Source organism: Helicoverpa armigera, chromosome 3 (genome assembly GCF_030705265.1).
Source record: "Helicoverpa armigera isolate CAAS_96S chromosome 3, ASM3070526v1, whole genome shotgun sequence".
Taxonomy (NCBI): domain Eukaryota; kingdom Metazoa; phylum Arthropoda; class Insecta; order Lepidoptera; family Noctuidae; genus Helicoverpa; species Helicoverpa armigera.
The window spans coordinates 12,257,945-12,271,534 of record NC_087122.1 but is presented as its reverse complement, the minus strand read 5'-3'; the positions used below and the strand labels follow the sequence as shown (position 1 = coordinate 12,271,534).

General features: G+C 39.3%; 1 protein-coding gene and 1 long non-coding RNA gene across 2 annotated transcripts in view; both read left to right on the top strand.

Moving 5' to 3' along the window:
- Positions 1 to 13,590, top strand: part of LOC110372916 (oxysterol-binding protein-related protein 1) — an 81,260-nt gene that overhangs the window by 2,164 nt on the left and 65,506 nt on the right. Inside the window, exons 2-13 of the mRNA XM_064043693.1 lie at positions 52 to 212; positions 1,029 to 1,226; positions 2,276 to 2,420; positions 4,295 to 4,440; positions 4,909 to 5,115; positions 5,674 to 5,794; positions 6,307 to 6,446; positions 6,795 to 6,905; positions 7,525 to 7,617; positions 8,028 to 8,103; positions 9,657 to 9,776; positions 10,270 to 10,456. Of these exons, the coding sequence (XP_063899763.1) occupies positions 52 to 212; positions 1,029 to 1,226; positions 2,276 to 2,420; positions 4,295 to 4,440; positions 4,909 to 5,115; positions 5,674 to 5,794; positions 6,307 to 6,446; positions 6,795 to 6,905; positions 7,525 to 7,617; positions 8,028 to 8,103; positions 9,657 to 9,776; positions 10,270 to 10,456 (1,705 nt within the window). The remainder of the gene's footprint in view (positions 1 to 51; positions 213 to 1,028; positions 1,227 to 2,275; positions 2,421 to 4,294; positions 4,441 to 4,908; positions 5,116 to 5,673; positions 5,795 to 6,306; positions 6,447 to 6,794; positions 6,906 to 7,524; positions 7,618 to 8,027; positions 8,104 to 9,656; positions 9,777 to 10,269; positions 10,457 to 13,590) is intronic.
- LOC135119333 (uncharacterized) lies at positions 10,491 to 13,070 on the top strand. The gene is made up of 2 exons (XR_010278185.1): positions 10,491 to 10,657; positions 12,198 to 13,070. It is a non-coding gene; the product is annotated as an uncharacterized LOC135119333 (long non-coding RNA).

The following is a 13,590-nucleotide window of genomic DNA, read 5'->3' as shown; positions in this document are numbered from 1 at the left end:
GATTCTGTCCAAATTCAAAAACAAAACTCATCATTCCAATTTTTTTTTTAGGCAAAAGTAAAACTAATCTAGGCTGGACTCCCCTACACTTGGCAACATACTTCGGTCACAAAGATGTGGTGCAAGCACTGTTGGAAGCCGGGGCTAGCGTCGATGAGGTCAATGACACCGGCGATACGGCGCTGCATAAAGCCTCTTTTATTGGAAATGAGGTAAGTGGATCAGATGGAGATATTGAATTTTGGGTGTGTTGCTATTTGTTAAACAAATAATATCTTTTGTTGTGAAATTGGTCAAAGATGTTTACTATTTTGTATTTGTTCACCAGTTATTGCACTTATAGCCAGCGGATAGCCTATGCGCGGTATAGGCTGTTCGCTAGTCATTAAGACCTAAGTTCACCGACACCATTAAAATCAGTTTTTTTTAAACAATTGTTTATTACGTCCTTTATATTAAAGTTTCAGAACAGTTTTTTTAAGAAAAACAGATGTTTATGTCTTCAGTGAACTTGGCCCTCAGACTCACGGTTGTCATTAGTATTTATGCGAATAATGCGCTAGTTTAAAAACACTCTCTTAAATGTCAAGATATCAAAGAAATACTATATCACAGAAATACAATAAGTACTGACCTTTCAGAATGACATGAATCATTCATGAACTATGCTAATAATATGCTAATGAATAAAAGTTTACACTTCTTTGTTCCGACCAGTTCTTAAGTTTATTATTATACCTACCTATTGTATAGTAGCTTTTTCCTGCGGTTTCACCCGCGTCCTGAGCGAAATTCTTTCCGTACCAGGACAAAATATAGCCTATGGTTTTTGAGGGTAGTATAGCTTCCCAACAGATCAATAATTTCTCAAATCGGTTCAGTAGCTCCGGAGTCTTTGGGGTACAATGCAAACAAACAAAAAATTTGTCCTCTTTTATTTATGTCCTCCTTTTATTATATCCTTTTTTATCCCACTTTAAAAACGCGAAAGTATGCATAAAGCTATCTTTATCTTTATTCTCCTACAGGAACTGGTAATCCTTCTCCTCCAACACAAAGCCGATGTGAACATCATGAACGGTGAAGGTCGGACTCCATGCGACATGTCTAAGACCAGAGATGTACAACGTTTGCTAGAAGCGGCTGGCAGGGCGGAAAGACATGAACGGGAACTGAGGCTGTTGACTGCCGCTAAGGATGGCAGGATTGATGATATTCAGGAGCTGGTGAGTGCCATATGAAAGCTTAGTAAGCAGTACCTCTTTGTATAGCTCCATTACCTACTTCAAATATAATAATAATAGGCCGATTTCGGTCATGGCGGCAGATCAAATATAAAAAGATCAGCTGCGCAGGACATATTATAGTGCACGAGCATTTGCTTGGACACACGTGCACTCACTATTACTTCACTCTCATAGCCCGATAGAATGGTATTCCGACAGCTGGAGAGAGATCAGGCTCCAAATACATGTAGAGGTTAGTAGGATGCAGAACGGAGAATTATAATAAATGTTGAGTTGCACAATTTTATATTAGGTACTTTAGTTGCCTTGTATTTAAGCGACCATATTACGCTCCCTTTGAAGACCTGATTTTTTATGGTTATCTTCGATAGGTCTTATCTTTTAAAGTGACGAACAAATGTTTACCTTACCTTACCTAATCAACCTGCAGACTTGAAACCTTGAAGTTACTTAATTAACATAAAAACGTTGCTACATACTTCTTATCTATATCAGACATTATCACATTACTGATTTATTTATTTATTTATTCTTAGGGAAGATTACAGACTAATGTCAATTTTAATAACATAATATTAACAACAAGCTTCCGCCATTAAAACACATAATACATATGTATAGTATAACTATCGCAGACAACATACAACAACAATTTTGGCAAACATCAACAACAAACAGTTAGTTATACAAAACTAATGATGATAGTCGCTGCCCAGAAACCAATTTTAGGTATCAGCGGGTAAAGGGCTATGGAAAACTTATGATCCGAATTATGTTAGTTTACCTATAAAAACATTGTTAAAAGATTCTTCTAATCTGTGTTGCTGGGGAGCTTGTTGCGCCACTTCTTTTTCCCAGCAAAAACACAAAGGAAGTGGTGATGGGTGGGCGTTTTGGGGTTGTCTTTTCCAAATTTTTTGACGTTGTTTTGCAGCCAAGTTTGAATAAATGATTTTTGATTTGATACGACATCGATTTTTATGGGCACTTTGCTAGTAATTCATGTAAAATTTTCCAATATCTTCCAGCTAAGCAGTCCAAACCCTCCGAATATAAACTGCGTGGACGCTCAAGGCAACACGTGTTTACACTGCGCCGCCTACAGAGGGCACACGAGGCTTGCCGTGCTGCTGCTGCAGAATGGTGTCGATACCACGTTAAAGAATAACAGTGGTAAGTGCTCATTTCAATGAAGATCGTGTTAAATGGTCCTGGATTTTTGGGTCCGAATTTCTGGCTGTTAGCTAAAAAATAACTATCAACTTTGAAGGTTTTAATGCCCCTTCCTGAGCTACGGGATTGTCCGAAAGAGTTAAAGAGAAAAAAATCATCAAATAACCCCTCCCGCTGTGGGTTAGCAGCGGTGAGGTAGTGTCAGACTCTTACTGACTAAAAACCGTCGTGTTCCGTCGTAGGCCTTTTATATACCAGGGCCGCGGTATCTCTTTCGAACAACCCGCAGCCCCGGCAGGCCTTGGCCTTACTGGGCCCCGCTGGGGTTGCTGACATCTCTTTGAGGCGCGCGATGCGCGCTCGAGAACGGTCGCGTTTTCGCTGCACAGTACGAATATTATATTCGCGTTTTGCGCGGCAATAGCCGCTGCCCGTCTTAGTCGCGATGAGTTCTAAACCGCTCATCGCCAACGAAGTTTTGGCATTCATTAATCATGCCATCGATTATATGGATGAGGTCAGCATCGTGCAGATCTGCAGATCAGCCTACAAAGAGGAGGAGGTTTGCAGTGCAAAGCTGCTGCTCTACAAGTCGCTCGGACAACTCGAGCAGATGCCATCCCGCCGAAGGGACGGTGGCGACAAGAGCCTGCAGGACATTATCTCCCTGCTGAAGAGGACGGATCCTGACGACGTGCCTGAATTCGTGGCGAAGGACTTGCATAAGCTGCCTCCCGTCACGTTCGATCACGTTGACGTCACCAGGCTGCTGAAAGACATAACGTGTCTGAAGGCAAGCCTGGAGGATATGAAGTCAAAGAGGAAGCTTCGCAGGTTACCATCAATGACCTGCGTGGTGAAGTGGCGTTGTTGCGCAACGCTGTTCCCATAAGTGGGTCATTAGATATAATCAATGTGAATACACGTCGCGGGGCGCAAAATGCGTCAGTCATCAGTTTCGAGTCGGCGAATTCGAGTGCGTCACCGATCGCCGATGTCGCTGACGATGCACCCCGCCCCGCCGCCGCCGCCGCTGCTGTGTCAACACCTGCGGCCGAGACACGCGTAGGAACATCGACCCCCAAACGCGCCTACGCAGCAGTAGCAGCCACCAACAAGCCCGCTGTGACGCAAACAAAGCGGGCCAAAGCAAAAGGGGGTAAACAAACCCGTGGCACATCACAGCCACAGACTGGTCCTAAGAAGGACATGTGCGACAAGGATGGCTTCATAAAGGTTGAAAGGAGAAAGAAGAGGCCACCTTGCAGGAATCAGTGCGGTACCGCACAAACTGGACCCAACATCCTGCTACGTCCTGCAGTACCAACGACGCAGTTGTACGTGTCCCGTCTACATCACACCACGACGGTGGAGCAGATCGTGGAGTATGTCCGATCCAAGACCAACTGGACCTTGAGGGTGGCGAAGTTGGAGTCGCGCCACAATACGAACTTCAATTCGTTCATGGTGCGAGTTCCAACTCATCACATCGAGACATTCCTCAAGGAAGAGTTTTGGCCGAAAGGTGTCGTTTATCGGAGGTTCCGAGGATGGCTACGCGACACCTCGCAGCGTAACACGACGCCGACACTTCGTGTGCATTAGTTTTAAGTTACTTATATAAAATATGTATTAGTGTATGTTTTAATGTTATAATATTTGTGTATTGTATTTTTCTATGGGCCTTAGATGCCTGATTCAAATAAATAAATAAAATAAATAAAGGGCTTAGGAAGGAACATGGTGGTCTTTAGTCAGTAGAAGTCTGTCACTATCTCTCACTCTCGCCCACCATTTGGTGGTCTATTTGATGATTTCCTATATAAAAAGGTCAATATAGAATGTCCTTAAAAATATAACGTTTTTGTATGCAGGTCAGTTAGCAATCGACCTGGCCAAAGACACAGAGATGCGTGAGGTATTAAGCGTGAGGCCGGTGCAGCGGCTACAGAGAACTGCCGCCAGGTTTGAGGGTCCACTCCTCAAAAGGTCACGGTTTTTAGGCTGGAGACCTGTTTGGGTAAGTTGAAGTTTCGAAGCTGGCATTGTATAGATTGGCTGTTTTCTTGATTCTTATCTTGTAATTTGACTTAATCTTTAGTGTAATTTGAGATCATGCAAATTAAATGTGATATGGTTCACATAAATGGCAGATAAATCTTCAAAAAGTATCATTAACTGCTTTGTGGCCTACGCATTCATACTTATCTCGTACAAAAATGTCAAATTCTTGGATTCATGTTAAAATTCATTGGGGACTGTGTTGTGTTGTGGTGGCAAGGGCTAAACGACTACTGTGCGGCTGTGCGGTCTCTGGCATATTTATTTTATTTATTATTATTACACCAGTGTAAAAAAGAATATACTTAAAATAATATTTTTTTGTGCATTGTCCCGATGCCATTACTCCTCAAGCTCAATTTCAATCGAGTCTTTACACCGTTCTGTTATGTAACCCCATGCTAACATCCATTTTTCACCATCCCAGGCAGTACTACAACGCGGAGTACTCCTATACTACGGCTCCCGAGCCGAAGCAGCTCGGTCAGGACCCCACTACCGAGCTCGCAAGTACCTCGACGCTGCCACTCTCTCCGCCACCAGCACCGAGCCAGCACTCATCACTCTACACTTCAGTGACGGAGACACACACCGGCTAGCTGTGAGGGGGGAGGATGTTGCTGCCTGCAGGCAGGTCAGATATACTCAGGTCACACAGGTCACTGAGGTCACTGGGTAGATGCAGCCACTCTCTCCGCCACCAGCACCGAGCCAGCCCTCATCACTCTACACTTCAGTGACGGAGACACACACCGGCTAGCTGTGAGGGGGGAGGATGTTGCTGCCTGCAGGCAGGTCAGATATACTCAGGTCACACAGGTCACTGAGGTCACATGGATCAGTCAGGTCACTACATGTAATTGATGGCTGGTCCTGTCATTTGAACATTTTTGGAATTTTTGCGTTCAGTCAGAACTCAAAAATTCTAACAGCATGTCTTGTCAAGGGGAATAGAGCGGCTAGTTAGAAAGGCAGTTGCTGGATCCCAACGTAGGTGGAAGAAGTCTTGGCACGTAAGTAAAAGACCGGCATTCCAAAAAATATTACCTGGCGCTAGTAACTCTTGTGTCAATTTTACCACCATTAATTCCCAAGACTTGATCCGCCACTTTACCAGTCTCTTATATTCCTCCTCTTTACTATAAAGTAAACCAACTTCTACTCATGTAGTGACTTATATTGCCTCTTCCAGCAATGGGTGACGGCATTGAACGAGCACATCGCATATTCTGGTCACTATCTCTGGGCGGGCGCATCACCTGACTCCGCGCGCGAAGCTACTGAAGATTTGGAGGACGAGTGTAAGCCACTGGGTGAGGACACTACACTATTTATATGCATTAATTCATCATCATCATCATCTCAGCCATAGGACGTCCACTGCTGAACATATTCCTCCCCCTTAGATCTCCACAGATATCTGTTGGAGGCGACCTGCATCCAGCGTCTTCCGGCGACCTTTATAAGTACATCTGTCCATTAACCTATATAGAAATCAGAATAACTTGATGACTTGCTGATTCTGCCGGGACTCGTAAATTTTTCATGATGAGCAATTTTTTTATACACTACCTCTACAGGGCGCAGTCTTCTTCTTAGGAAGAGACCATGAGTCCGCCCTTCTACGACGCTACCTCAATACCTCAAAGCGGATTGCCGATCATAATACATATAAGACTTTTAAGAACAGACTTTCTTAAATTGATTCCCCAAGATTCACTTGGAAGCTTGGCCTGGATTCGAATATTAATCGGGTTTTTTCATACGATTAAATAAATGTTTGTTTAATTAAAAAAATATATATATTGGTTATTTTTGTTTCCAGGCTCAATGCAAGACGCATTAACAGCAGCTACAAACAGCTTAGCTCTATTAGACACACAGTTGCGCGAGTGTGGCGCCATCGTCGCGGCGCTGGACAAGAGCGTCAACGTCGGCAACTCGCTACACCACTCCGCTTATATGGTAACACTCATGTTATAAGGTGTTGCCAGATCTTACTTAACGTTATGTCTTTTTCGCTAGGTCGTAGCCTCCTCTAGGTTTTTGGCAGCATAGAAACCTGGGACGTTTTAAAACGGCCTCGGCATGTCGACCTTAATATTTTTTCATTGTTTACTTTTCATTTTCGCTCCGAACCAGGACTGAACTCGAGGAGCTAGATAAAAAGTAGCCGTTAGTCTACTTTGGCTAATGGCCTACTTAAGACTGAAATAATTTTTCAAATAGGAATGACTGTTCCAGAGGTAACCGCTTTTAATCAAAGAAAAATAGAAACAATCACCGAACTTCATCTTCTAATGCTTTTGTCAGCGCTTCCAACACGCATGCGGCACGGGGTCGGAAGCCCTGCAGGCGCTGCGGCACTGCGCGGCGTTAGTCGCGCAGGCACGGGACGCCGACACCGCCAGGCTTAATAGAGAGGTAAATAACTTATTAATGTAATGTAATATTCAATTTTGTCAAATCAATGTACCTACCTAGGTTATTATGGACTTCATAGAGAGATAATTAATTCATACAAGGATATAGATTTCTGTTAAATCAATGTCCAATTTTTGAGACTTAAAAATAATGTTTCCAAGAACTCGTTAAATGGCGTTGTACCTACTACGCTACTGGGCGTTAAAAATAGCTAAAAAAAATCATTGCATCAAGCCCTTCATGATGTGTAGTGCAGGTTAATAATGTCACAAATTGATTTCAAAATCTCTCGGGACATTCGGATAAGAATCAGACCGACTTCTGAGAAAAGAAATCGGGCCGTTTGTTCCCTATTTTAATATTTTCTTAAATTGTTGATATAGGTATATTTCGTGAAACAAAATATGCAAAGCAATAGAGACAGTTTTTTTATCGTTTGGTCGTTACGCTGTACAATCATTAGTCCAACTATTTTAATTCATAACAAATTGACTTACCACTTTTGATTGAACCGGTTATACAACGTAGATAACTAATGTTCCAAGTAATTATTAATTAATATTCTAAGTTATTATTCAATTAATTATATTATTCAAGTAATTATTATTCTAATCAACAGATAGAACGCAACCGTGTATTGGAAGAAGCCCTGGCTGCGCTAGCGAGGACACATCACGCGCTTGAAATGTCTGTTGCTGAGGAACTTACTAAGGTATGGAGCATACTGATATTATGCTGATTTGAACTTTAAGGTCCTACAAATAGAGTTGATTTTATAATGACGATTACTTTTGATTATTTACTTACATGTGTACTATTGATATGCTGGTTTGAACCTTAATTCGTGATGATAAGGTAGATTTTAGAATGACAATAACTTTGGAATTAAGATGAAATAATTTTAATGACAATTAATTTTGAGCTGCATGTGGTAGTCGTAAAGGTTTGAAATCCTTAAACAAACGTATGTTCTCTTCTTTCAACGTAGAGAAAGAAAGAGATTTTGAAAAAAGCCGTACCTTTTTCACTATCTTTCTTTTCATGATTGTATTGTGTGTACATAATTTGATAAATAATTACAATTTATATTTAACTGAGTTAATATAATTTACTTTGTTTCAGAGCAAACGAAAGAAAAAATCAAAATCATCATCGACACTGAACGACTCGAAAGAGAATTTCTTCGACGTCTTCGAAGGTATATATCGTTTTGTTTGTAAATTGCAATGTTGTTGTACTAAAGTTATACAATTCTTCTTCCCTTGTAGGTACTTATGGTAATAAGTATAGCTGCCAGCACATGAAGCTACTACAATTTTCTTTGTTGCAATTTCAACCTTATGTTTAAAAGAGAAGGTTCAATGTTGATTCGTAAATGTTATAAATTGTAGTAACTTGAGGTGCAAAAATATGTACTAAAGAACCTTATATCCCGTCCCTATCTAAGACGTGTCTTATATTTTATTTTCTATAATAAAAGTAATAAGACATAGGTACTTAAAATTTCTAAAGGTGAAATTATACAAAAAATGTGCTCAGCGTGAATTTGAAGCATCCCCACGCAAATTGTTATTGTTTGCTAGAGCGAGTAGAACTGAAGGAACATTTTTATGTCGCCTTAGAAGTAAATCAAATCCGTCCAATTTTGAGATCTGATACTTAGCTATTGATTTAGTTATCTTAGCTTTGTAATATGCTATGTCAAATATACCTATATCTAGTCCTAAGCAAAGATTTTGACCCGCTTTTCCTATATCCAGATTTTTATTTAGTTATATCGTATGGGAAACAAGCATTGGCCAATAAAAATTGAAAATTTTTACCTTTTTATTTTACCACCTACCTGCCTTTTCCTACTCTTCCGCCTTTTCCCACTCTTCCTTTTATACCTAACATCCCTCAAGACCTTATGAAATCTAAATCTTATTATTAAAAATAATTATCAGATGATCTAACTTTTGGGGTACACCCATAGTTGGGTAAAGTGAAGTTAAGCCCAATAATCTGCATGAGTTTTTTTTAAATTATAATCAATGTTTTTTTTAGAAAATGGTTTCGTATGGTTGTGAATGTGCATGCCAAAGTAGCTAGTAGATGTACTAACTGGATGAATTTTCTAGAAATGGCCGGGAGTTTTCTCTACTCCTTGGCTGATATAATTGGATTTTTGTCATGTTGCATAAATACTAGTTCTGCATAAAGAAAATGCATGAGGGTGGGCCCCCTTAGTAGGCACACGAAACCAATGACAAATTGAATCATAAGTAATCAGACACTATAAATTGAAATACCAAATGGTACCTACATAATACCTACATAGCTGATTTTTCTAAATAGGTATCGATTTCCTTTCTGGATAGTATATAAGCATAAAGATTAACTTCGGACACAGGCAACTGCCGTCATCATCGTGCGGCCCGCCGGTGCCGTACGACAATGCGAGAATAATAAACGTACGGAAACGTATGAACATTCTTTCGAGGGGCGTGAAAGTCGCACGCGTCTGATGACAGACATCACATCAGCCTACACATTTCCACACAGTGATTAAAATGATAAATGGACAGTCAAGTGCCCAGCTGCATCTCAATTACGCACGACACACTCGCCTGTATCCGAAGTGTATCTACCTTAAAATAATGAAATTTAAGAAATTACTAAGTATCTTCAGAACATTGACAATAATGCCAAACACCAATAATATCTTAGTTTATTTTATTTATTCATCATAATTATAACAATTTTTTACAGAATCGGAAGACGAAGACGACACGTTGGTGACAGCGGGGCTGTCCAGTCCTCTCGGCGCGCTGAGCCCGTGGGGCAGCAGCCCCGACCTCACGCGGAGGACGCCCATCGGCAGTCTTGATGGTAAATAGTTTTATGAGGAAAATATAGCAAAAAAAACATGTAAATGTCTGAATTGAGAACCTCATAATTTTTTGGTTGTCTGTTAAAATTTCAAATTGCAGAATAAAGTAACATGATGATTATATAGTACATAATATTGTATAGTAGTGTTATGTGTATAGAAAGAATTTTACTTGTGAGATGAAGGCCGACAGAAGAGTATGGAAGAAAAAAAAGCTTGTAACAAACATGCTGTGTAGATCCCAAGTAAAATTTGGAATAAGGGCAGGAGTGCATAAACCATCAAGGTATATGCACACACACGTCCTGCCTATATGATATGCATTTATGATTTTTGCCGATGTTTGTAGACTTTCGCCACTATCACCACATATTACTCTTGAGAAGGTTTTCTATTCGGTTTTTTTTCATGAAATAACAAAAAAATTAGAAAAAAAATCATTTTCCCCAGTGTACCTACTCTGAATTCTTCTCACCATATCTTTACTCCTAGGCGACAAAACCCCCACAAACGAGGAACAAGACGAGCGCTACGAGCGTCGCCTCTCAGGCTCGTCAGGGGGTTCCCCCGTGTCACTACACACGGCCGTCAGCGCCGCCAGCTCGCGAGGCACGCTGGTGTCTCAGGGCGGACACGTGTATAGGAACGCGAGGCCGTATCGGAAGAACGCACATCCCAGGTATGTGTTATGTAGTAAGAAATAAATAATAAATGAGGAATAAGACGAGTGCTGCGGGCGTCGTCTCTCACACTCATCGGGGGGTTCCCCCGTGTCCCTACACACGGCCGTCAGCGCCGCCAGCTCGCGAGGCACGCTCGTGTCTCAGGGCGGACACGTGTATAGGAATGCGAGGCCCTATCGGAAGAACGCGCATCCCAGGTATGTATGACGTAGTAAAAAGATAAAACTTATGTGTGATATGGCACTTGGAAGCTTATTGAAGCTGCTGTATATCAGGATCGGCAATATCTTTATATGTACATATCTCTATGTGCAACGAGCTTGGAGGCATCCCCCAGGTATGTAAAAAGTGTCCTGATTCTTTGGGAAGTAGCAGTGGCTCGCAAGTTTTGGATTTTCTTGCCGGTTCTTCCCCGTGAAACTAATATTTGAAACCGTGTAACTAGTGTGTTTCATAAAAGAAACAAAAGGCCTATTTTAAATGTTGACTTTGACTTTATAAAATCAGAAAATAAGGTCTATCGGTAAGTTTGGGATGAGGCACCTTTTGGGAGACGTAGCCTCTTGACGGAGCGTTCGCGATAAGTACACCACGAATGGTGTTACATTCTATGTCTCTGAGGAGAAAGTTCTTAGAAAAATGAGGATTTGGATCCCTATGTATTCCTGAGTTTTCTTTTCGCCGCGGACAATTTTAGGAATTCACTTACATACTTTTTAATAACAAAGAGGCCAGAGGGGATGACACAAAAATTGTTATAAACTTTTTTTGTGGCTGAACAAATACTTTAATAAGGGTTTTCCGACGTGTCCCAAGAGTTTTAGGGTGTTCGACAAGAATCTTAACAAGAAATAAGTAGGTAAGTTTAACTTTTAGTAACCCGATTTGTTAGAGTTTTCCTTAGGTACTGTTGAATGTCGTTAGGTCAACCCGAATTAACCCTCCGTGAATTCAAAACTAACTATTTTATGGCCTTTTAGAAAGGGGTGATCGATTAACTATTTATCCTCCGCAGAATTACAGATGACATTAGCCTAATTTTTTCTGCCATAATTAAATTAAATTAGAACAAATAGCGTTACCATATACATTTAACCACAATTTAAAAATATAGTTCTGTCTTAAAATTATTTAAAACGAAAATGTGTATTTAAATTCAACAACTTAGAAGTTTCATTCCAACTGCCGGGAAAAACTGTCTGCTCCCGGACATTCGGTTTGAAGTTTTGACACCAGTGCAGGCTCGAGCGACCAACCTTGACTTGTTATGACAGTCAGCAGTATGACGATACCTACAATGTGTGTGGCCTAAATTCATGTTTTTTCCGTATTGTGTGTTTCGTTTATTTTATAGCGTTTTCTCCTTTTTGATGAATTATTTCATTTTGCGCATATAGTTATTTTTACTAGTTGATCCCGCGAATTTGGTATCGTTTAAACCTTCCCTGGACCTCTAAGAACATTTTAAAACCAAAATAAGCCAAATCGGTCTAGCTATTCTCGAGTTTTCGTCAGACTAACGAACAGCAATTCATTATCCGTGTTTAAATCGTGTTTTAATCGTTTTATTGTATGCACTAGAGAGTAATAGTCCAAATTATGTTGTTATTTAGTTGCCTTACTATTAATTTTACCTCATTAATCGTTACCAAATCTGCTTTAAACCGAAAATTTACCTACAGCTGTTGTCTTTTATGTTTTCCTTATTTTTATTTGATTTGTTTCTTTTTGTTTCAGTTCTCAGTGGTCCCTTTAGAGTACAATTACTGGTCAGTATAGAAACATAGATACAACATACTTAGCCTTAGCTAAAGAGTGAATTCCACAGATAGATCCACACAAACGGACAAAATGCACAAAATACAAATACCGCACTAGTATAGTTTTAGTTTAGACGATGCACTTGATAATGTGCTGAGAGTAAATAAGTATTTGAAGGGTGTGAGAGTCAAATCTTAATAAGTATTTAACATAAAATAAAAATTAAAAGAAGTGTGGTTGACATATATTGAAAGGTGAATCCTGTAAACCCAGGCCAGTGATTAGAGTTATATAAGATAGGTATTTAATGAAGATGATTATTCAAATAGATGCTTGTTGAAAGCCGAGAGGACTCAAAATCATAAAATAATATTTGTGTATTGCATTTTTTATTAACTTTGTGCCTTATCGACGTGGCTATTAGATAAGCCTACGAAAGTAAATGATATATTTCAGTATTTTAAAAACATTCCATAGAAAACATTTTGACTTCTTAAAGATGGATCAAAATTGTAGATCCTTTAAAGTACAGTCTAGCTAGAATATATATATTTGAATAACTTTTTACTAAAGTAGATAGTACCAAAAGATTGAGGAATAATTTTACCAAACAACATGCCATATTTTAAATTTTATAGAATAGGTATAAACTAGATATGGTGAGATAAATAATAAATCTTGAGTATTTATTTCAATAATAATATTATTTTATCTGTATTATTAAAACGGTACCTGACACTATATTGGTGTAAAGTGCAAATAATTGTGATAGACATATTTTAATTTTATTATTTTAAGCTCAATATTTGACATGTATTTAGTTGTTAGCAATAAACGTATTTTTTATTATGTTTTTGTTTTCTTTTTAACTTTTATTCTTTATTTTATTTTTTTCTGATTTAATTATTACTTAAAACTATTATCCCAAAATTTTTTATTCTCAAGCTTAGGAATCACGATAAGCAAGTAAATATCCGCGAAATGGCAGTTTTGAATCCAAGTTCGAGGTAAGTGAATAATCTTATATGTGACACATTTATTTTTGTGAGTATTTCTACAAAGACGGCATGTTCCTTTGGCAAACATTAATTAGTAATTTAAGTCCTTACTCTAACACTATACCTAATACCTACTACTAAATATTGAACAACAGAGCTTAATAGAATAAAATAATTATATCAAACGTGACCTTTTGTCCATTTCATAGATAAATGAAGTACGGAACTCTTCATTCATCTAACAACATCATCACTGCACACCTTTATTTACAATTATGCCTTACCAGGTGAATAAATAATACATAAGTCTTAATCCACGTCTAGTAGAGTCTTGACCTGTTCCCGGGACAGTCTTACCGTGACCTAGAAAG